Genomic DNA, 25,072 nt, shown 5'->3' with positions numbered 1-25,072 from the left:
CACCACCTCCTCATCTCGCCCCCTATCTGTCGGTATGCCGCAAGAGACAAGACAACGACCCTAAACACACCAGTAAACATGCTAAATCTTGGTTCCAGTCCAACAAAATTGAGGTTATGGAGTGGCCAACCCAATCCCTGGATCTTTATCCAATAGAACACTTGTGGGGTGACATCAAAAATGTTGATTCTGAGGCAAAACCAACAAATGGCAAAAAATTGTGGGATGTAGTCAAAGCATCCCGGGCTGGAATAATAGGTTAAAGGTGCCAGAAGTTGGCTATTTTTTAGAACAGCCCAATGTTAATTTTTTGTTATTTTCTGTAATGTAGTTAAGATTATCTACATTTCTCTTCATGTTTTGAATTAGAAAACAGTGAGCAATGTTCTCAATGCTGGAAATAAAAACTAGTATAAAGATTTTGTGCTTAACTCGTGTTTATGAACACACTGCTATTATTTTGAACACTACTGTACCTAAGTGTTTTTCACACGTGCTGTTGCTTAGTTCTATTCCTCCCATTTTGTAGATGTAATTTTCATTGTTTTTGTCCAGATGTAGAATCTTGCATTTCTCCCTGTTAAAATACCATTCTATTAGTCACTGCTCTTTGTTCAAGATTATCTAGATCCTTCTAAATCCTTTCTCTGTCTTCTCTAGTGTTAGCTATCCCACCTAGCTTTGCATCCTCTGTAAATTTGATTAGTTTACCTTCAGTTCCCTTATCTAGATAATTTATAAAAATAACAACACTGGGGCCAGGACAGAGTTTTGTGGCACCCCACTTGAAACACTCTTCAAATTGGATGTGCAACCATTTATGACCATTCTGAGTACGATCTATGAGCCAGTTATGAATCCACCTAACCGTAGCCTTATCAATCCCATACTTGGTAATTTCTTCAATAAGGATAGTGTTAGGCATTGGGCAGTTGCTGGACCTGAATTTGGGTCTTAGTCATCAGTGGTTTCTGTGGTCTCCCATTTTGGTCCAACCAGGGCAGATGCTGCTTAGCATTGCCGTCAGTCCCAATGCCTAGTCAGTGCACAAGATGTACAGGCTGTCTCTCAGGTCTTTGTTCCTAGTAGTGTTAAGCATAGGTTGTGGAGGGGAACAGGGCTGCTACAGTCTAAGTCCAGGATGCACTGCACTGAGCATGCCCGTGACATGGTGGACTGTGATTGGTGGTTTGGTATCAGGTGATCCAGTGACCTGGCACCGCCTGATTGGTCACAGGTGACATCATCAGTAGTGTGACCAATAATGTGACGGTGGGCAGGGCTTAGTCTTTAAATAGCCCGCCCACAAGCATGGCTGTGCGCTCTGATCAATGCGTTTAGGTTGTGTTCCTGTGTGGACGCTTGACTCTTTGGCTCCCCGTGCTCTCTAGCTGCTCTCTCCTTGACCTGCTGATGCCAGAGTTCGCTCGGCTGATTAGCATAGGTCGCTTAGGCAGGTTTAGATGTGTTTAGGCAGGTAGTTCCCGTTTGGTAGTCTGGCTCCGGCAAGGAGGTTGCTATACACCTCGAGCAGACTGCGGACTCCATATTCCTGGCACGACCTGTTAGCCACGTGGAGATTTACTCCGCAGTCCGGTCCCACACCGGCTGGAGCACGTACATGCCGGCGTGAGTCACACACACTTCCTAGCGCCTGCTGCGTAGCCTCTGTGCAGTTAACAGGGCTACGACTACAATTATTTGTGGCACATCTCCCGTGCAGTTAACGGAGATAGTGCGAATCCCTTTTCCTTTCCAGGTGTGTTGTTAACACTGGAGGGATTTACACTTTAAGTTGGTTGTTTTACACTCTTACCCGGCGGGTGTTCAGCCGCAGTCTTCGTGGCTGCATCGCGGACCCCAGGGTTCGGTTGCATATCACTTTAATAAAGTTGTTGCAACCGTCCCCCTTAACAGATAGTATGAGATACTTTATCAAATTTTCTTTGCTGAAGTCAAGATATACTATATCTACTGCATTTCCCTGATCCACCCAGTCAGTGATTCCATCATAGAAGGAAATTAGATTAGTTTGGTATGACTTGTTTGCTACAAACCCATGCTGACTCTGGTTAATTACTGTATTCTTATCTAAGTACTTACGTGCATGATCTTTAATAAATCGTTCAAAGATATTTCCTGGTATAGAAGTAAGGCTCACTGTCCTGTAATTTCCTGGCTCCATCTTCTTTATTTTTTTGAAGATGGGGACAATATTTGCCCTTCTCCAATCTTGTGGGACTTATCCTGTTCTCCAGGAATTTTCAAAGATTCTGGCTAGTGGTTCTACAATTTCCTCTGCTATCTGTTTCAGTACCCTAGAATGTAATTCACCTGGACCTGGAGATTTAAATTCATGTAAATTAGCTAAGTGTTCCCTCACTATCTTTCTGTTCATAGATAGTGTAGATTTTTCTATTCCTTCAATAGTACAGTGAAGATCAGTTGATGTTACATTTGCTTTCTTAGAGACCACAAAATAGGAATTTAAAACTTCGGCCTTCTCAATATCATTTTTGACCACTTCACCTTTTTCATCCTGTTAAAATCCTACAGCATCTTTGACTTTTCTTTTGACATACCCCCAAAATCCTTTTTTTATTTCTTTTGCTCTCCCTTGTAAGCCTCACTTCATTACTGGCTTTAGCTCTTCTAACGCTTGCACACAGTCGAGGGGTTTCTCATACTTCCTGAAGAACCAGAGGGGAGACCGCAACACTCTGCAAACAAGAGAAGAGGAAAGTGTGAATGAAGATAGGAAAACACAGGGTGAGAAACTAAAACACGTTCATATTGGGTAGAGAGTGAAAACTAAGGAAGAACCAAAATAAAAGGAACAAGAATAACCTCCAAGAAACCTAACAGTGTTAAAAGGAAAAGGTGCTGGGAAGGTAAGGAAACAGACTCACTGCACGACTACAACTAGAGTTTACCAAACAAGTTGAAGGGCTGGAACTCCTGAACATACATCCACCTAGATGTACACAAGGAAAAGCAGAGCGGAGTTAAAATTCAGGTGAAACTCCGGAGCAGCCGAGTAGATAACCAGGCACTGTCTGAAGGAAAGCCAAGTGAGAGATGTGGGTTGGAAAAGTGCATGATAGCATCGTGCACAACTACCTGAATACTCTGAATTACTACTACCTGCATACTCTGGCATCACAAACCCACCTGAACAAGCCATAAGTGCTTTGAATGATGAAATTAGAGGTGGAAGCTGGGTTACGTTACTAACTTGGCGCTGACTAGCAAAGAGGAAGCTGGTCGTAGGTAGAGGAAGAAACAGAGCCTGAAAGTGTAGCTGGGATAGGTGAGTAACAACTATCCTGACTGCTGAGAGGTACCGATGTGAAATCATCAGAGCCATTGTCAGACCCTACAATGGTGCCGGATAATGCCTGTCCTCACTTGTTTAGAGTGCAGACGGGTCTTGTATATTGAAGGTGTTGATGCCATTGACTGGGCCCCGCGTTCCTCAGACCTGAACACAATTGAGATTTTCTGGAACTTTTTGTATCAGTGCATTTGACTTTGATAAGTTGCAAGACGACTGCCAAGGAGCCACTGATCCAGGTCTGGGATCTGTTGTAGGATCTATGGGTTCCCCTCATGTTTGGAGCAGTGTAGTAGCTTACCAGTATTATGACTATTACATTGTAGATGAGGGACAGTAGATATTTTACATTAGTGACCAGAAGTGACATGAAAATAACCAAGGCTTGTTACAGTCTTTGCTCTTCTACTGTCACCACTTCGCCATCTTGTTAGATTATTTTAGATTATTTTTCAATTCATGTTCAATAGTTTAATCAATCTACGGATGAGATATTATCAGGGCGACAACACCTTTCACCAAATATTACACTTGGCAGTAATCGGACTGTTACTGATATTCCTTTCATATAAAAGAGGGAACTACTTTACTAGGATTTTTAAGGTTTGTTAAAAAGAAACTTGAAAAAGGAGAAAATTCCATGAGGGAAATTCTATGAATGGTTTTAGGAAACGTGAACATCAGATACATTAGTGATTTTGTCCACTTTTCCCCAAAAATATATATTAAAATGAAACAAAAAAGTTGGCCGACTTCAAAATGGCCGCCATGGTCACCACCCATCTGGAAAAGTTTTCCCCCTCCCATATACTAATGTGCCACAAACAGGAAGTTGATATCACCAACCATTCCCTTTTTATTTAGGTGTATCCATATAAATGGTCCACCCTGTAGTAATTATCACTGCAACTACATATAGACGCACTAAACTAACACATTTCGGAATAAAGCCTTAGACATGGTTTAGGAAAATATTAGTGATCCATTATTAAATGCTATGCGTAACACGCCACATGTTAATTGTCGGCCAATAAAAAAAGGCATGCATATTATTAAAACACCTGGTAAAAACTTCATATATAACATATAACTAGGGATGAGGTTCAGTCGAGCTTGAGAAAAAAGTTTGGTTCAGGTAGCAGAACATGACCTGAACATGACCCCGGTCCAGAACTCCAGACAAGTCAATGGAGATCCGAACTTTTGTGTTGTAATATCGCTGTAAAATCATTGTAGTAAGGGGTAGTGGGCTGAAAAAGGAAGCAAAATGGGGGTAAGAGCAGGACATTACAAAGCTGACATCAACCCAAAAACCATTACCTCGATTGCCACCACACCAGGGCAATTGGGAAGAGCCAAAGCTAAGCGTTAGAATTGGTGCATTTAATGGACGCGCCATTTCTGGAGTGGCTGGGGGCTGGTCTTTTTAGGCTGGGAAGGGGCCAATATCCATGGCCCTTCCCAGCCTATTAATATCAGCCCGCAGCTCTCTGCTTAGCCTTTGCTGTTTATTAAAAATAGGAGGGACCCAACGTAATTTTTTTTAGGGTTCCACCATTTTTAATTTTTACAGTTCGAGTTTTCTCATCCCTGCGTATAACCAATCTAACAAATGAAGCAACAAATTACATATATTGAAATATATGATCCTGTCTTACATTAAGCACTAACGGGGTCCTTGTTGCTAGTTTAAAAATCCAGTATGATTCCCTATTCAAAATCTTTCTTTTTTAAGTTTCCTCCCCTAACTGGTTTGTGGACTCTTTCTATGCCAGCAAATTTTAGAGGGTATCGCCTTTGTGGACACATGAAAAATGCCTAGAAAATGCAAAGCTGTTTGACATATGCCTTCTAATACATTTTTTCAGAGGTCCGGTTGTGCAGCTCATATGTTGGAGTCTACAAGCCGAACATTCAATAAGGTAGAGAACTCCAGATAAGTTGTAATTGATAAAGTTTTTTATATTAAAGCTTTGACCTCTCACATACAGTACAGACCAAAAGTTTGGACACACCTTCTCATTTAAAGATTTTTCTGTACTATCATGACTATGAAAATTGTACATTCACACTGAAGGCATCAAAACTATGAATTACCACATGTGGAATTATATACTTACCAAAAAAGTGTGAAACAACTGAAAATATGTCTTATATTCTAGGTTCTTCAAAGTAGCCACCTTTTGCTTTGATGACTGCTTTGCACACTCTTGGCATTCTCTTGATGAGCTTCAAGAGGTAGTCACCGGAAATGGTTTTCACTTCACAGGTGTGCCCTGTCAGGTTTAATAAGTGGGATTTCTTGCCTTATAAATGGGGTTGAGACCATCAGTTGTGTTGTGCAGAAGTCAGGTGGATACACAGCTGATAGTCCTACTGAATAGACTGTTAGAATTTGTATTATGGCAAGAAAAAAGCAGCTAAGTAAAGAAAAATGAGTGGCCATCATTACTTTAAGAAATGAAGGTCAGTCAGTCCAAAAAATTGGGCAAACTTTGAAAGTGTCCCCAAGTGCAGTTGCAAAAACCATCAAGCGCTTCAAAGAAACTGGCTCACATGAGGACCGCCCCAGGAAAGGAAGACCAAGAGTCACCTCCGCTTCTGAGGATAAGTTTATCCGAGTCACCAGCCTCAGAAATCGCAGGTTAACAGCAGCTCAGATTAGAGACCAGGTCAATGCCACACAGAGTTCTAGCAGCAGACACATCTCTACAACAACTGTTAAGAGGAGACTTTGTGCAGCAGGCCTTCATGGTAAAATAGCTGCTAGGAAACCACTGCTAAGGACAGGCAACAAGCAGAGGAGACTTGTTTGGGCTAAAGAACACAAGGAATGGACATTAGACCAGTGGAAATCTGTGCTTTGGTCTGATGAGTACAAATTTGAGATCTTTGGTTCCAACCACCGTGTCTTTGTGCGATGCAGAAAAGGTGAGCGGATGGACTCTATATGCCTGGTTCCCACCGTGAAGCATGGAGGAGGAGGTGTGATGGTGTGGGGGTGCTTTGCTGGTGACACTGTTGGGGATTTATTCAAAATTGAAGACATACTGAACCAGCATGGCTACCACAGCATCTTGCAGCGGCATGCTATTCCATGCGATTTGCGTTTAGTTGGACCATCATTTATTTTTCAACAGGACAATGACCCCAAACACACCTCCAGGCTGCGTAAGGGCTATTTGACCAAGAAGGAGAGTGATGGGGTGCTACGCCAGATGACCTGGCCTCCACAGTCACCAGACCTGAACCCAATCGAGATGGTTTGGGGTGAGCTGGACCGCAGAGTGAAGGCAAAAGGGCCAACAAGTGCTAAGCATCTCTGGGAACTCCTTCAAGATTGGTGGAAGACCATTTCCGGTGACTACCTCTTGAAGCTCATCAAGAGAATGCCAAGAGTGTGCAAAGCAGTCATCAAAGCAAAAGGTGGCTACTGTGAAGAACCTAGAATATAAGACATATTTTCAGTTGTTTTACACTTTTTTGTTAAGTATATAATTCCACATGTGTTAATTCATAGTTTTGATGCCTTCAGTGTGAATGTACAATTTTCAAACTCATGAAAATACAGAAAAATCTTTAAATGAGAAGGTGTGTCCAAACTTTTGGTCTGTACTGTATGACGAAAAGCCAATTATTCTAAGTGTAGTTGGGCTGGAGATCAATGAAGTTATTCATTAGGTTTTCAACTGCAGACTCTGTGATCTGGTCTTGGGTAGAGACCACCACCGCAAACTTAGTGAGTTGGTCAATGATGACAAACATGTATTTGTAGCCTTGTGATGACCATTCCAATGGTTGTCCATTGGCACAAACTGTAAGGGATAAGAGGTCGGGACGATGCCTACCAGGATCTATCATTCTCTGGCTCCTACAGGTCTCATGAGATGAAGCTGAAGCAGCACAAAGTTATAAGTTTTTTTTCTTGTGTGGCATCACCTGTCCTTTTGCCGCAGCTCCCCACCCGGCTCTTCGCTGGCTCTGGTCTTCTCTTTCCTCTTCACTATTCGCGCCTCCAGCTCTGATTAGCTATATAGTGAGGTCATGAAATTGTATGAAGCCTAGTGAACATGGGAGATGCAGAAGACTGAAGATGGAAGAGAAGACTGGAGCTGGGTGGAGGAAACGAGCCACTGGAGGATCAGACAATGCCAGAAATTGTATGAAGCCTAGTGAACATGGGAGGTGCAGAAGACTGAAGATGGAAGAGTAGACTGGAGCTGGGTGGAGGAAACGAGCCACTGGACGATCAGACAGTGCCAGAAATTGTATGAAGCCTAGTGAACGCAGGAGGTGCAGAAGACTGAAGATGGAAGAGAAGACTGGAGCTGGGTGGAGGAAACGAGCCACTGGAGGATCAGACAATGCCAGAAATTGTATGAAGCCTAGTGAACGCAGGAGGTGCAGAAGACTGAAGATGGAAGAGAAGACTGGAGCTGGGTGGAGGAAACGAGCCACTGGACGATCAGACAGTGCCAGAAATTGTATGAAGCCTAGTGAACGCAGGAGGTGCAGAAGACTGAAGATGGAAGAGAAGACTGGAGCTGGGTGGAGGAAACGAGCCACTGGAGGATCAGACAATGCCAGAAATTGTATGAAGCCTAGTGAACGCAGGAGGTGCAGAAGACTGAAGATGGAAGAGTCGACTGGAGCTGGGTGGAGGAAACGAGCCACCGGACGATCAGACAGTGCCAGAAATTGTATGAAGCCTAGTGAACGCAGGAGGTGCAGAAGACTGAAGATGGAAGAGAAGACTGGAGCTGGGTGGAGGAAACGAGCCACTGGAGGATCAGACAATGCCAGAAATTGTATGAAGCCTAGTGAACGCAGGAGGTGCAGAAGACTGAAGATGGAAGAGAAGACTGGAGCTGGGTGGAGGAAACGAGCCACCGGACGATCAGACAGTGCCAGAAATTGTATGAAGCCTAGTGAACGCAGGAGGTGCAGAAGACTGAAGATGGAAGAGAAGACTGGAGCTGGGTGGAGGAAACGAGCCACCGGACGATCAGACAGTGCCAGAAATTGTATGAAGCCTAGTGAACGCAGGACGTGCAGAAGACTGAAGATGGAAGAGTAGACTGGAGCTGGGTGGAGGAAACGAGCCACCGGACGATCAGACAGTGCCAGAAATTGTATGAAGCCTAGTGAACATGGGAGGTGCAGAAGACTGAAGATGGCAGAGAAGACTGGAGCTGGGGGGAGGAAACGAACCACCGGAGGATCTGACAGTTCCAGAATAGATGAGGGGCGAAGTATAATTTTTTTTAACACCTCAGTTTATTATGCTCTGGGATCTGGAGAGATCTTACAGCAGAATAAATGTTTTTACCGGCAATTTCAATTTGATAGCAATTGACTCAAATCCAATATTCCCAGCGAATCTGGAGAATCAGATTTTACCAGATTTACTGATCTTTAGTGACCAGCCCTCCTCTGCTTTGGGGCGCACCGTGTGCACTTCCCTTGGGTCTCCTAGTGCTCTGCACCACGCTCACTTCTATCCTTCTCCAGGCTGGACACAGGAACATGTTTTACATCAGACATGATCACCACCTCCTGAGCTTTAGAAATCCCTTCCGACGAGTACCCGTTTTTCTTGCACTGTAATTCTATAGCTATTGCTCTCACGCTGGAGAGAAAAATCAAAATGACAGGGTTGACCCAGTCTGTACCGTGCTGCAAAAATGCTGATCAATGTGCACGCTCCGCAGACAAATAGTTTTTCTGTGAAATTGGAGGCAGGACGGAAATCAAATATGAGCAAATATTAATATTAACATTATACAAGGTTAATATTTGTCTTCTTATCGAAGTCTTATCACAAGCTCATTGGGTAGAGATTGTTTTCAGATTATTGTTCCTTCTCTTATTTAATCTCCGCGGCGGTCATAAAAAGTGTAATCGGAGAAGAACCAAAAGAGCAGGACGGTCCCCGTACACTGAAGTGTCCAGGTAAGTCCCAAATCATGTTCTCACTGACTGTAATGTAACGTGAAGGAGATACAATCAGCCCCAGCGCTCAATGCCAGTCTGCTGCATCGTAAGCCAATAAGATTCTCTCTGATATTGGAAATTCTACAGAATAAAAGTATTGTATGATTATTATTATTAATAATACTATTACATTGTATTTTACTTATAAATTGCAGAACGTCACTTGTAATATAATGCCAGACTAGAATGTTTTAAATGGGTTTTATCAACATGACTAATGGTTAAAATTGCAAAAGTGCTTGTAAAAACTAGCAACTTTGCAATTTTAATCTTATTAATGGAGACATTTTTCATTTTTTTTGTTTAATGCTCTTTGACTAGGTTACCGACCACTACTGCAATCTAGCAGCGGTGGCTGAGCATGGGCAGTGCTTGCAGGCTCTTTTCACTGAAGTCTTGTAGGCACTGGTCTAACGCTGGCCAGATTATGGGAGAGCAGGATCCGGGCCGTTTTAGTGTTCAGACCAGCGGTAGGACCATGCTGCTGGATGAAGCGGTCAATCTTCAGATCTTAAGGAGCGCACTGCTCCCTATCATAAAGGAAGCCGGGAGGCAGAGCAGCGGTGCGCTCCCAAAAATGTAACATGAGAACAATGTTTTAATCTGTTCCTAAGCCAAGGATCCCCTGTTAAAAAAAAGTTTCCCTAAAACCATGACCTGTTAGTGTGCTGTGCCTAGTACTATCATAGTATGAGGGTGCTGCTAGTAGCTACTGGAGGTACAGGACCACAGATTGGGGGTCCAGGGTCCAGCATGCTTTGCAGTGTGCAATAATAACTAAGGCAAATCGTAAAGAATTGTAATAGCTGATAAACATCCTCACATCTGTTCTATCTTCTATTGACTTATGAAAAAAAGAGCAGGACAGATTATCGATCTGTGCAATGCTCCATCTGGCCTGTGGGGGTGCTGCAGGAGAAACACTTCTTGCCGGGTTCTCACATAGAAGAAAAACCTATAGAGAATAAGTGCAAAGGCACAGAGCAATACGGATAAAATGTGATTTTTCATTGAGAATTAATTAAAAAGTGTAAGACACAAGATGATCAAAGCTGATGAGCAAACAAGCAATATGAGCAAGTAAATACAAATAAATAAAAAAATAATAATAAGTACAACAGTGTAGAATACAATCCCAGTATTGCAGACGATACCATAACATAGGGTATAGTCGTGCAAAAAACCTGAGAAAATAGAAATAACATAAGTGGGAACTGTAAACATGCACAGTAGCCTACAAGAAGTCTCACCACTCAATGAAAGAACTGCACCCGACGCGCGTTTCACTCCTAGCTTTATCAAGGGGTAGTGGTAGACTGCATGTCCAGGTTATTTACAGTTGTGATAACCAATAAGTTGTTACACATGTGACAGATGAAAAAACCCTCTCATCTGGAGGGCGGGAGTGATGTCAGACACCATCCAAAAAAATGGCCCGCCCATCAACCAATAGCATGCGTGTAGGAAGCAATTCAACAAATAGTATCGCACAAACAGCAAGACATGTGACCAATGACGCAGTGGTCACTTGGTCAGTGATGTGGATGGTGGAGACAGACCTCCTCCCTTCTATACAGTGACGCGTATATTGGTCGTCCGCTGATGTCACAGTCACCTGACCGCTGATGTAGCGGTCCACCTCCTAAGCGTGAAAGTAATCGCCGTAGTAACGGTCACATGGGAGGGATCATTGATGTAACAGTCACAAGAAGGGGATCACCATAGAAAACGGTCACATGGAAGAAATCGCTACAATAATGGACACATGATTAGAATGTAATCAACAACTGGCGATCACGTGATTAAATAGAATAAGTATAGATATAACATAGAATTGAGGACAGAGTACACATATTAGATATGGAAAACATGAATATATATGAATATGTATAATATATAGTAATATACAGTACAGACCAAAAGTTTGGACACACCTTCTCATTTAAAGATTTTTCTGTATTTCCCTATGAAAATTGTACATTCACACTGAAGGCATCAAAACTATGAATTAACACATGTGGAATTATATACTTAACAAAAAAGTGTGAAACAACTGAAAATATGTCTTATATTCTAGGTTCTTCACAGTAGCCACCTTTTGCTTTGATGACTGCTTTGCACTCTCTTGGCATTCTCTTGATGAGCTTCAAGAGGTAGTCACCGGAAATGGTCTTCCAACAATCTTGAAGGAGTTCCCGGAGATGCTTAGCACTTGTTGGCCCTTTTGCCTTCACTCTGCGGTCCAGCTCACCCCAAACCATCTCGATTGGGTTCAGGTCTGGTGACTGTGGAGGCCAGGTCATCTGGCGTACCACCCCATCACCCTCCTTCTTGGTCAAATAGCCCTTACACAGCCTGGAGGTGTTTGGGGGTCATTATCCTGTTGAAAAATAAATGATGGTCCAACTAAACGCAAACTGGATGGAATAGCATGCCGCTGCAAGATGCTGTGGTAGCCATGCTGGTTCAGTATGCCTTCAATTTTGAATAAATCCCCAACAGTGTCACCAGCAAAGCCCCCCACGCCATCACACCTCCTCCCCCATGCTTCACGGTGGGAACCAGGCATGTAGAGTCCATCCGTTCACCTTTTCTGCATCGCACAAAGACACGGTGGTTGCAACCAAAGATCTCAAATTTGGACTCATCAGACCAAAGCACAGATTTCCACTGGTCTAATGTCCATTCCTTGTGTTCTTTAGCCCAAACAAGTCTCTTCTGCTTGTTGCCTGTCCTTAGCAGTGGTTTCCTAGCAGCTATTTTACCATGAAGGCCTGCTGCACAAAGTCTCCTCTTAACAGTTGTTGTAGAGATGTGTCTGCTGCTAGAACTCTGTGTGGCATTGACCTGGTCTCTAATCTGAGCTGCTGTTAACCTGCGATTTCTGAGGCTGGTGACTCGGATAAACTTATCCTCAGAAGCAGAGGTGACTCTTGGTCTTCCTTTCCTGGGCGGTCCTCATGTGAGCCAGTTTCTTTGAAGCACTTGATGGTTTTTGCAACTGCACTTGGGGACACTTTCAAAGTTTGCCCAATTTTTCGGACTGACTGACCTTCATTTCTTAAAGTAATGATGGCCACTCGTTTTTCTTTACTTAGCTGCTTTTTTCTTGCCATAATACAAATTCTAACAGTCTATTCAGTAGGACTATCAGCTGTGTATCCACCAGACTTCTGCACAACACAACTGATGGTCCCAACACCATTTATAAGGCAAGAAATCCCACTTATTAAACCTGACAGGGCACACCTGTGAAGTGAAGACCATTTCCGGTGACTACCTCTAGAAGCTCATCAAGAGAATGCCAAGAGTGTGCAAAGCAGCCATCAAAGCAAAAGGTGGCTACTGTGAAGAACCTAGAATATAAGACATATTTTCAGTTGTTTCACACTTTTTTGTTAAGTATATAATTCCACATGTGATAATTCATAGTTTTGATGCCTTCAGTGTGAATGTACAATTTTCATAGTCAAGAAAATACAGAAAAATCTTTAAATGAGAAGGTGTGTCCAAACTTTTGGTCTGTATTATATATAATGGTCAATGTGACAAAATAAAGTGCAATTGCAAACGTATGAAATATAGATTTTCATAGGGTGCAAATCAATAAAGAAATATAAAATATATATACATAAAACAAATATAAATATATAGATAACACTGATATGAGGAGGAGCATAATGAATAAAAAACACTGAGAATATTAAGAGTGAAAATAAAACATGGAAAAAGGGGGCAAAGTGCAAGTGCTCAAGTGGTAAAGTAAAGATGAATGAATGTGCATACTTACTCAAATATACAGTGCATTGTGAAAGTATTCCCCCCCCCCTTGAACTTTTCTACTTTTTGCCACATTTCTGGCTTCAAACATAAAGATATAAAATTCTAATTTTTGGGGGAAGAATCAACAACAAGTGGGACACAATCGTGAAGTGGAACGAAATTTATTGGATATTTTAAACTTTTTTAACAAATTAAAAACTGAAACGTGGGGCGTGCAATATTATTCGGCCCCCTTGAGTTAATACTTTGTAGCGCCACCTTTTGGTGCGATTACAGCTGCACGTCTCTTGGGGTATGTCTCTAGCAGTTTTGCACATCGAGAGGCTGAAATTCTTGCCCATTCTTCCTTGCAAAACAGCTCGAGCTCATTGAGGTTGGATGGAGGGCGTTTGTGAACAGCAGTTTTCAGCTCTTTCCACAGATTCTCGATTGGATTCAGGTCTGCACTTTGACTTGGCCATTCTAACACCTGGATACGTTTATTTTTGAACCATTCCATTGTAGATTTTGCTTTATGTTTGGGATCATTGTCTTGTTGGAAGATAAATCTCTGTCCCAGTCTCAGGTCTTTTGCAGACTCCACCAGGTTTTCTTCCAGAATTGTCCTGTATATGGCTCCGTCCATCTTCCCATCAATTTTAACCATCTTCCCTGTCCCTTCTGAAGAAAAGCAGGCCCAAACCATGATGCTGCCACCACCATGTTTGACAGTGGGGATGGTGTTTTGAGGGTGATGAGCTGTGTTGCTTTTACACCAAACATATCGTATTTCTGCGGGGCACTTAGCCAAAAAGTTTGATTTTGGTTTCATCTGACCAGAGCACCTTATTCCACAGTTTTGGTGTGTCTCCCAGGTGGCTTGTGGCAAACTTCAAACGAGACTTTTTATGGATATCTTTCAGAAATGGCTTTCTTTTTGCCACTCCTCCATAAAGGCCAGATTTGTCCTATGGACAGACTCTCCCACCTCAGCTGTAGATCTCTGCAGTTCATCCAGAGTGATCATGGGCCTTTTGGCTGCATCTCTGATCAGTCTTCTCCTTGTTTGAGATGAAAGTTTAGAGGGACGGCCGGGTCTTGGTAGATTTGCAGTGGTCTGATACTCCTTCCATTTCCATATGATCGCTTGCACAGTGCTCCTTGAGATGTTTAAAACTTGGGAAATCTTTTTGTATCCAAATCCGGCTTTAAACTTCGCCACAACAGTATCTCGGACCTGCCTGGTGTGTTCCTTGGTCTTCATGATGCTCTCTGCACTTGAAACAGAACCCTGAGACGATCACAGAGCAGAGACCCCTGAGACGATCACAGAGCAGAGACCCCTGAGACGATCACAGAGCAGAGACCCCTGAGACTATCACAGAGCAGAGACCCCTGAGACTATCACAGAGCAGAGACCCCTGAGACTATCACAGAGCAGAGACCCCTGAGACTATCACAGAGCAGAGACCCCTGAGACTATCACAGAGCAGAGACCCCTGAGACTATCACAGAGCAGAGACCCCTGAGACTATCACAGAGCAGAGACCCCTGAGACTATCACAGAGCAGGTGCATTTATACGGAGACTTGATTACACACAGGTGGATCCTATTTATCATTACCGGTCATTTAGGAGAACACTGGATCCTTCAGAGATCCTCACTGAACTTCTGCACTGAAAGTAAAGGGGCAGAATAATATTGCACGCCCCACTTTTCAGTTTTTAATTTGTTAAAAAAGTTTAAAATATCCAATAAATTTCGCTCCACTTCACGATTGTGTCCCACTTGTCGATTCTTCCCCCAAAAATTAGAATTTTATATCTTTATGTTTGAAGCCAGAAATGTGGTAAAAGGTAGAAAAGTTCAAGGGGGCCAAATACTTTCACAAGGCACTGTATAAAATACATACAGTGGTGTGAAAAAGTTTTTGCCCCCTTCCTGATTTCTTATTCTTTTGCATGTTTGTCACTTAAATGTTTCAGATCACAAAACAAATGTAAATGTCAGACGAAGATAACACAAGTAACCACAAAACACAGTTTTTAAATGAAAGCCATTATGATTAAGGGAAAAATAAATCCAAACCTACAAAGCCCTGTGTGAAAACATTATTGCTGTTAGAACCTTGCTGTTAGTTTTTTTTTCCTTTGCTGGTCACATGACCTTGTTGGCCTATTTAATCCTGCTCCGCCCTTCTGGCTTTGCTGGACTTCATTGTATATCTACTTTCTAGCTAGCCTGTGCTCTGTATCTAACTCTGTTAGTTTGCTTGGTCTACGGACCTCTATGTTCTATCTATTTTGTTTGTTCGTCTGTCTGCTACTATTTCTGTTAGGAGGTGTCCCATATTCCTCCCAGTCCTTAGTACTTGTAGGGATTCCCTCCCCACATCTATAGGTCTCCGTACAGACTAGATTAGGACTTTAGCAGGTCTGATCGCAGGATCAGGTTCCCTGTTACATCGTAGGGATTCAGCTGAGTCCTATAGTAGGGACAGATCTCCTCTCTTTCCTTAGCTTTGGTAGCAGAACATAACAGTAAGTCCAGCCAGCAAATTCTCTAAGGAAAGATTTTTTTTTTTTTTGTTCCATCATGGTGTCGGTTCAGGATTTGGCTAAACACCTGCAGGGACTCTCTCTGGAAGTGGCCGAGCTCCGTCAGCACGTGAGTAACTGTCCTGGAGCATATTTCTTGGAGCCTAAGGTATGTTTGCCGGATTTATTTTTTGGTGAACATCGAGAATTTTTTTCATTTAAAAATGCTTGCTTATTGTATTTTCGTTTGAGACCTAAGTCCTCTGGGGATGAATCCCAGCGCATAGGGTTCATAATGTCACTTTTGCGCAAAGAGCCTCAGGAGTGGGCCTTTTCTTTGCAACCTAGTGATACATGCTTCAGATCAGTGGATAGTTTTTTTTCTGCTTTGGGGCTATTATATGATGATCCTGACCGTGTGGCATCAGCTGAGACTGAATTGAATTACGATATTGGTAATCGGGAATTATTGGCTATTAAACTCGCATTTGAACACTGGCGCCACCTCTTGGAAGGTGCGGAATTTCCCGTTCAGGTTCTTACGGATCATAAAAATCTGATATATCTTGATGCTGCCAAGCGCCTGAATGCCCGTCAGGCTAGGTGGGCACTGTTTTTCTCGCGGTTTAATTTCTCCGTTACTTACATCCCTGGTACTAAGAATGTTAAGGCGGATGCCTTGTCTCGCAGTTTTTCTCCCATAGTCGGTGCTGAGAAAGAGGAGAACATTTTACAAGAAGGTGTTGTGATAGCTGCTTTAGACTCCGTTTTGGAAGATGAGATTCTTAAAGCTCAGGAGAATGCCCCATCTAACACTCCTCATGGGAGGTTGTTTGTGTCTGGGACCTTTAGGAGAGATTTGTTTGTTGAGTGTCACGAATCTCGGTTGGCAGGTCATCCCGGAATCTCTGAGACCAAGAGACTGGTGGGTCGCAGTTTTTGGTGGCCTGGATGGCAGAAGGAAGTCATTAAGTGGGTGCGCCAATGTACTATATGTGCTAGATCTAAGTCCTCACATACTCCTGCTGCGGGGTTGCTTTGTCCTTTGGAGGTCCCCAGTGCTCCTTGGACACATTTGGCTATGGACTTTATAACTGACCTTCCCCCCTCTGAGGGTTTTACTGTCATCTGGGTGGTCGTGGACCGTTTTAGCAAGATGTGTCACTTGGTTCCCTTCGTCAAACTGCCCTGCGCTAAAACTCTCGCTAAGGCCTTTGTCAAGGAAATTGTCAGACTTCATGGCGTTCCTACTGACATTGTTTCTGATAGGGGTCCTCAGTTCGTGGCTCGTTTTTGGCGTGCCTTTTGTGACAGGTTGGGAATTCATTTGTCGTTTTCGTCCGGATATCATCCTGAATCTAATGGCCAGACAGAAAGGAAAAACCAGGATGTTGAGCAGTTCTTGCGTTGTTTTGTGGCAGACAATCAAGAGGGGTGGTCTGAGTTTCTGCCACTTGCCGAATTTGCTCTGAACAATCATACATCTTCTTCTGCTGGTTGTTCGCCTTTTTTTTGTTGTTCTGGGAGACATCCGTCGTTTGGGTCGTTCTCCAAGTTGGGATCTGCCGTGCCTGAGGAGGAGAATTTTTCCGGTGATTTGGAAAGAGTTTGGACGGATGTGCGTGGTAATCTTCAGGAGGCCAACAGAAAATCTAAAGACTACTTTGATAGGAAACGACAGGAGGTTTTGTTCGCTGTTGGTGACATGGTTTGGTTGTCCTCTAGGAATCTGCGGTTGAGGATTCCTTCTAAGAAATTGGGTCCCAAGTTTGTAGGGCCCTTTAAGGTGCTTCAGGTTGTCAACCAATCTGCTGTTAGGTTGGAGGTTCCTACCTCCTGGAGAATTAATCCGGTCTTTCATGTCTCTCTGTTAAAAAAAGCTGTTGTGTCGGATGGTGACGCCTCTGCCTCTGTTCCTCCGGTGGTGGAGGACGGGGAATATGAAATTTCTCGCATCCTTGACTCTAGACGGTATAGAGGTAGTTTGCAGTATCTTGTGGCCTGGAAAGGTTTCGGACCCGAGGATAACTCTTGGGTGAGGTCAGATGATGTTTCCGCGTCCAGACTTATCAGAGCGTTTCACAGGAGATTTCCTGATAAGCCTGGTCCTAGGGGATCCGGAGGATCCTCTTAGAAGGGGGGGTACTGTTAGAACCTTGCTGTTAGGTTTTTTTTCCTTTGCTGGTCACATGACCTTGTTGGCCTATTTAATCCTGCTCCGCCCTTCTGGCTTTGCTGGACTTCATTGTATATCTACTTTCTAGCTAGCCTGTGCTCTGTATCTAGCTCTGTTAGTTTGCTTGGTCTACGGACCTCTATGTTCTATATATTTTGTTTGTTTGTCTGTCTGCTACTATTTCTGTTAGGAGGTGTCCCATATTCCTCCCAGTCCTTAGTACTTGTAGGGATTCCCTCCCCACATCTATAGGTCTCCGTACAGACTAGATTAGGACTTTAGCAGGTCTGATCGCAGGATCAGGTTCCCTGTTACATCGTAGGGATTCAGCTGAGTCCTATAGTAGGGACAGATCTCCTCTCTTTCCTTAGCTTTGGTAGCAGAACATAACAATTGCAACCCTCCTCCCTTAAAACATATATTAACTGTGGTTTATCACATCTTTGGGAAGCTGAGTTCAATTTCCCTACCCGCCTACAGGCCTGATTGAGAACAGATGTGACATTAATCAAGAAATCACTTAAATAGGAACTGCTTGACAAAGTGAAGTAGACCAAAAGATCCTCTAAAGCTAGACATCATGCTGCCATCCAAAGAAATTCAAGAACAAATGACAAACAAAGTAATTGAGATCCATCAGTCTGGAAAAGGTTATAAAGCCATTTCTAAAGCTTTGGGACTCCAGCGAACCACAGTGAGAGCCATTATCTACAAATGGAGAAAACATGGAACAGTGGTGAACCTTCCCAGGAGAGGCTGACCGACCAAAATTATCCCAAGAGTGCAACGACAACTCATCCAAGAGGTCACAAAAGACCCAGCAACAACATTCAAAGAACTGAAAGCCTCACTTGCCTCAGGTATGGTCAGGTCAGCGTTCATGACTCCACCATAAGAAAGAGACTGGGTGAAAATGGCCTGCACGGCACAGTTCCAAGATGAAAACCTCTGCTGAGCAAAAAGAACATAAAGGATCATCTCAGTTTTGCCAGAAAACATCTTGATGATCTCCAAGACTTTTGGGAGAACACTTTGTGGATTGATGAGACACAAGTTGAACTTTTTGGACGGTCTATGTCCCATTACATTTGGCTTAGAAGTAACACAGCATTTCAGAAAAGGAACATCATACCAACAGTAAAATATGGTGGTGGTAGTGTGATGGTCTGGGGCTGTTTTGCTGCTTCGGGACCTGGAAGACTTGCTGTGGTAAATGGAAACATGAATTCTGCTGTCTACCAAAATATCCTGAAGGAGAATGTCCGGCCATCTGTTCATGACCTCAAGCTGAAGCACACTTGGGTTATGCAGCAGAACAATGATCCAAAACACACAAGCATGTCCACCTCTGAATGGCTTAAGAAAAACAAAATTAAGACTTTGGAGTGGCTTAGTCAAAGTCCTGACCTTAATCCAATTGAGAGCTGTGGCCAGGCCTTAAAAAGACGGTTCATTCTTGGAAACCCTCCAATGTGGCTGAATTACAACAATTCTGCGAAGATGAGCGGCCAAAATTCCTCCAGAGCGTTGTAAAAGACTCGTTGCCAGATATCGCAAATGCTTGATTGCAGTTGTTGCTGCTAAGGGCGTCCCAACCAGTTATTAGGTTTAGGGGGCAATCACTTTCTCACACAGGGCCCTGTAGGTTTGGATTTCTTTTTCCCTCCATAAAGACCTTCATGTAAAAGCTGCATTTTGTGATTACTTGTGTTATCTTTCTCTAATATTTACATTTGTTTTGTGATCTGACAAACAAGCAAAAGAATAAGAAATCAAGAAGGGGGCAAACACTTTTTCACGGAATCTATGCAACAATATATCACTCAGAGAATAGAGAATAGGGTTAATAATGAACTATCTTAACAATTATTTGTAGAAATACTGGTTCTCCAAGATAATATGCTAAAAGTAAAAAGTTACATCAAAGAAGTAATACAGAAAAAACACATGCAGTGGTCATACATAACATAGGAACCTTATTATGGTATCCGCCAGCGATAAATAAGAGAAAAGAAATACAAACAATGTATCAACAACTTGTATCCAAAAGATGGCAGAGAATGTGCAGATATATGTCCGACAGAGGACTGACGGTATCCGAAATAATTCTAGAATTCAGCCTGGAAATGAAGAAATAAAAAACAAAAAGTAAACTATAAAAAAAAACGAAACAAAAGATACAAAAAGATACAAAGAAGAAGAGATATTTATTTATTTAAAGGAATGGCTACAAAACCGACGTGATCATTAAGACCGGATCATCTTGTGTCTTTACACTTTTTAATTAATTATCAATTAAAAAAACAAATCACGTTTTATCCGTATTGCTCCCAATAGGTTTTTCTTCTTATCTGTAAATGCATAGGGTCCTGTTCACTTTTATACTCGTCATTATACATATGTAGGGTTATTGGGTTCTCGCAGAGATTACCGCTAGTCGCTGAAGGATAATCAATAGTTTATTTCTAGGGAAAGGTTCTTTAACAAAAAAAAAAGAAGAGGATTGTCCCTAGCGGAGCGCCCCATTAATAGGTCTGGAAGTGATTGTTTGCAATGGGCGATATTACTCCACCAGTAAATCTCTGCTTTGTCTTCAGGTTCCTCCATATTCCCGCTGTGCCCTCAATATGACTCCTCAGCTCACTATCGCTCTCTTCTGGCTGATGACTGGAATTACTGCTCAGACCCGTGAGTAAATTACTTTTATTAGTAATTGGCAGATATAAGATATCATGGTCCACACTTAAGATAAAATAAAGACACAATCCATTTATTCCTCTAATCCTGGACAACCCCTTTAATATCTGATCAATCCTTATTGAGAAGCGGCGGGTAGAATATTTTTGAGCTGCTGCTCATCAATGTAAGACATGACCAGCAGGTGGCGGCACAACATTCTCCGCAGATGCATCCGGCACATGTTGGCTGCTGCTTCCCTGTAAGTACGGGGGGGCTACCACAGGGTTGTGGGGTCTCCTTCTGATGTTTTTAATATATTACAATCCGGGAATAGTTTCCAGCCAGGAATGTTTTCTACACATTGACAGCAAGCAGAGATCCTGAGAATGGTGAAGAATCTAAAAACCAGGACTGGCCTTACGTTGGGCAGTGCCCTGTGCAGGGTCTTCGGCTGGCATTGTCCCATACCATGTATGACCATACAGTGCACATATGGCCATATGGTGTCTAATTACAGCATGGTGCCCAAATAATAGTGCCATAAGGTGACACAATAGCAAGCCGCGGGTCCTAGGTGCCCAATCACCTGAGTAGTGGCAGCGCTGATCGCAAGCATCCTAAAGAAAGTCAAATTATACGGAGAGAAGAAGGGATAAGAGCCCAGGAGGCCTCCACCCGCCCATCACTTTGCAGACCCTCCAGGAGCAGGTAACAGAAGAGAGAACTTCCTTCTCTTGTGACCTTGGGAGCACATCTCTCCACACTGCTAACCAGAGGGAGTCCAGGAGTCCAACCATCATGGTCATTTCCATCAGAAGAGAGATAAGGGGTGGCCAGACGCATGGGATTAGTTGGTGGCGTACAGCTGGGATTGTGCAGTGATGCACAATTGGGATTGGTCAGTGGTGCATAGTTGAGATCGGTCACTGGTGCACAGTTGGAATTGGTCGGTGGTGCACAGTTGGGATTGGTTGGTGGTGCACAGTTGGGATTGGTTGGTGGTGCACAGTTGGGATTGGTTGGTGATGTATAGTTGGGATTACTTGGCGGTGTACAGTTGGGATTGGTCGGTGATGTGCACAATTGGCAGGTGGTGCAAGGTTGGGATTAGTCAGTGGTGCAAGGTTGGGATTGGTAAGTGGTGTACAGTTTGGATTGGTCGGTGATGGGCAGTTATGATTGGTCAGTGGTGCACAGTTGGGATTGGTCAGTGGTGTACAGTTGGGATTGGTTAGTGGTGCACAGTTGGGATTGGTCAGTGGTGGACAGTTGGGATTGGTCAATGGTGTATAGTTGGGATTGGTCAGTGGTGTACAGTTGGGATTGGTCAGTGGTGCACAGTTGGGATTGGTCAGTGGTGCACAGTTGGAATTGGTCAGTGGTGTACAGTTGGGATTGGTCAGTGGTGTACAGTTGGGATTGGTCAGTGGTGCACAGTTGGGATTGGTTGGTGGTGTACAGTTGGGATTGATCGATGGTGCACAGTTGGTATTGATCGATGGTGCACAGTTGGGGTTGGTCAGTGGTGCACAGTTGGGATTGGTCAGTGGTTTACAGTTGGGATTGGTCAGTGGTGCACAGTTGGGATTGGTCAGTGGTTTACAGTTGGGATTGGTCAGTGGTGTACAGTTGGGATTGGTCAGTGGTGCACAGTTGGGATTGGTCAGTGGTGCACAGTTGGGATTGGTCACTGGTGTACAGTTGGGATTGGTCAGTGGTGTACAGTTGGGATTGGTCAGTGGTGCACAGTTGGGATTGGTCAGTGGTGCACAGTTGGAATTGGTCGGTGGTGCACAGTTGGGATTGGTTGGTGATGTATTGTTGGGATTACTTGGCGGTGTACAGTTGGGATTGGTCAGTGGTGCACAGTTGGGATTGATCAATGGTGCACAGTTGGGATTGGTCAGTGGTGCAGTTGGGATTGGTCAGTGGTGCACATTTGGGATTGAACAGTGGTGTACAGTTGGGATTGATCGATGGTGCACAGTTGGGATTGGTCAGTGGTGCAGTTGGGATTGGTCAGTGGTGTACAGTTAGGATTGGTCAGTGGTGCACAGTTTGGATTGGTCGGTGGTGCATGGTTGGGATTGGTTGGTGGTTACAGTTGGGATTGGTCGGTGATGTACCGTTTGGATTGGTCAGGGGTGCACAGATCTGATCACTTTCTGTACATTTGGGATTGATATTTTGATGGTCACTATAAGAGCAGTATGGGGTAACATTGAATAACAGAATAGCAATTCTAGTCTAAAAATTAATGAGTTATCAGGTGAACTTTTATCTGAATGTCTGATTTTCTCTGTTTTTGTGATCCACAGTTAAAAATGTTGCCCTTCGAGGCCGAGCCACACAGTCATCCCTCTACTACAGCATTGATTATGGCTACCTCTTCAACGCTATTAATGCCATTGATGGAAACCTAAACTCGTTCTATAAGTATGGATCTTGTTCTAGCACTAACCTTGAGGATTCTCCCTGGTGGAGAGTGGACTTACTGGATCCTCATAAGATCTCTTATATCGCAATCACTAGCAGAGGAGACTGCTGTGGAGATCGGCTCAATGGTGGTCTTATTCTTGTTGGAAACTCAGAAGACAACAATGCAAATAATAACCCAAGGTGAATGTTTTTAGGTTTAGAGAACTGCAAGTAAAAATGTGTTTTCACTTTTCTCAGAACTGATATAATTTAGGAGTGGAGCAATTCTAGTCCTAGGGTGGAGAAATTCCACATGTAGAATGCAATGGTTTCCTTCCTCAGTTTGGTAGATAAACGTGAAAATTAACATGACATTTCAAGAGTTTGGCCTTTCAGCCACCCCTTGAAAATCCATCTAAAAAAATCCATATTATTTTGGTGTGTACTGATGGGACCTGACGACCAATGTTCTATTAAGAGAGATTAATGAGAAAAACTTGGCACTCAAAAAGAGAGAGAACTTTATAAATTTTAAATCACAGTCCATAAGTAGAAACAACAGACGTTTCGGTCAACACGACCTTCATCAGTGAACCATCTGCTGAGAAGAGAGGAAGAGGCAGAAGGAAAAGGACGAAAAGTCCCAATAAAGATAAATCATGTATCCAGATGAGTGGCGTGTGGGGCAAAGAATGCAGTATCCACCGCTAATTCAAGTAGTCGCGACTAGTAGTAGCGATGAAGGTCATATTGACCGAAACGTCTGTTGTTTCTACTTATGGACTGTGATCGAAATTTATAAAATTCTCTCTTTTTGAGTGCCAAGTTTTTCCCACTTATCATGCGGTATTGGACCCTACTTGCACACCTTAATTCAGTAGTGCTACATTACTATTTAGAGAGATTGTTTCGATTCATAAACCTCTTATTTCTGTGCCAGTGACCGGTCTTTGGCTTAAAACTAAAGGAACTTGTCCAGCAAGAGGGTGAAAAGAAGACCCAAGTGTTACTTAATCCTAATAAAAATGTAGTTCTGGGATAAATTGGAAAAAGTTGTAAAGTTCTTAATTGTATCATCCACGGACAAGCTCCATTTTTGTTTTGTACAACCCCCCCAAGCTATAGTCTACATTTACAACAACTAACCTATATATTGACTCTTTGACCCCAAATCTGTTCAAGAATAGATTTTAGGGCATGCAATGATGGAAAGGTGGATGAGAATCTCTTGGACATTTCACTTTGTAGGACAGAGCTCTTGGACAAAACACCCAAGAAATACTCTCCATAATTAATTAACACCATCAAAAAATTTGGTGCAAATGCCATATATTTATTACCTACTTGAAAGTCCTTCAAAATATTACTGGTGGTAACAATGATCTGGAGTATGTAAAAGGTGAACCCTTGCAAACCTCAGCCGGCACTCCTGATAACCCTTGTACAACTAGTACACAAAGGGTCATGGTTGTAGGATTAGAACTTGTTGTTTTTGGAGTTTTTGAAGTCTTTGGTTTTATTCCTATTTTAGTTGCGCTGAGATTAATGCCATAACCAATGGTGCCACCCAAACCTTCCAATGCAACGGGATGATCGGCCGCTACGTGAACATCATTTTACCCGGGAGACATCAGTATCTTCAACTCTGTGAAGTTCAGGTCTTTGGAGTTCCTGAGAACACCGATTCAAAATGTGACAAATGAAAAAGTAATGAAAAGTACAATAAAGTGATACAAACAATACTCTGCGTCTCAAAATATTTTTCCCAGAAGAAATGAAGGTGACAGCGCGTCAAATGATGAAAGAGTGAAATTCCTTTTTTGCATGTGATATTCCAGCTCATTACTAGAGATGAGCAAATTGCTTTAATTCAAATTGAATTTACCTCAAATTTTACAAAAAATTTAATTTGCCAGAATACAAATTTATTGTTTTTTGAATAACTTTGGAATCGGCGTAAGGGTGACTGTGGATTTCAAAAGGGTCGGGAAGGGTTTGAAAACGAAGGCTATAATAATACTCCCATTGTCCTCACCTGTTTTCCTAGTCTGGTGATCTTCTTTGGACTGGTCACTGGTGTGGTCTTCAGTGGGCCATCTCTGGCATCTTCCAGCATCTCTGTTGACTCTTGAGGTGTCTACGACACAACATCATGACATAGTAGCCTAGCC

General features: G+C 42.9%; 1 protein-coding gene across 1 annotated transcript; it reads left to right on the top strand.

The window, feature by feature from the left end:
- The first annotated feature begins 9,176 nt into the window (after window positions 1-9,176).
- LOC141258739 (fucolectin-4-like) lies at window positions 9,177-24,643 on the top strand. The gene is made up of 4 exons (XM_073673795.1): window positions 9,177-9,286; window positions 20,402-20,492; window positions 22,802-23,102; window positions 24,433-24,643. Exons 2-4 carry the CDS (start codon window positions 20,432-20,434, stop codon window positions 24,602-24,604), a joined length of 534 nt encoding a protein of 177 aa, XP_073529896.1. The 5' UTR covers window positions 9,177-9,286; window positions 20,402-20,431; the 3' UTR covers window positions 24,605-24,643.
- The last annotated feature ends 429 nt before the right edge of the window (window positions 24,644-25,072 follow it).

The sequence above is a fragment of the Phyllobates terribilis genome, unplaced genomic scaffold (genome assembly GCF_046119375.1).
Source record: "Phyllobates terribilis strain yellow unplaced genomic scaffold, ASM4611937v1 Scaffold_3__8_contigs__length_932513732, whole genome shotgun sequence".
NCBI classification, from domain to species: Eukaryota; Metazoa; Chordata; class Amphibia; order Anura; family Dendrobatidae; genus Phyllobates; species Phyllobates terribilis.
This window is presented reverse-complemented; position numbering and strand designations above follow the sequence as displayed.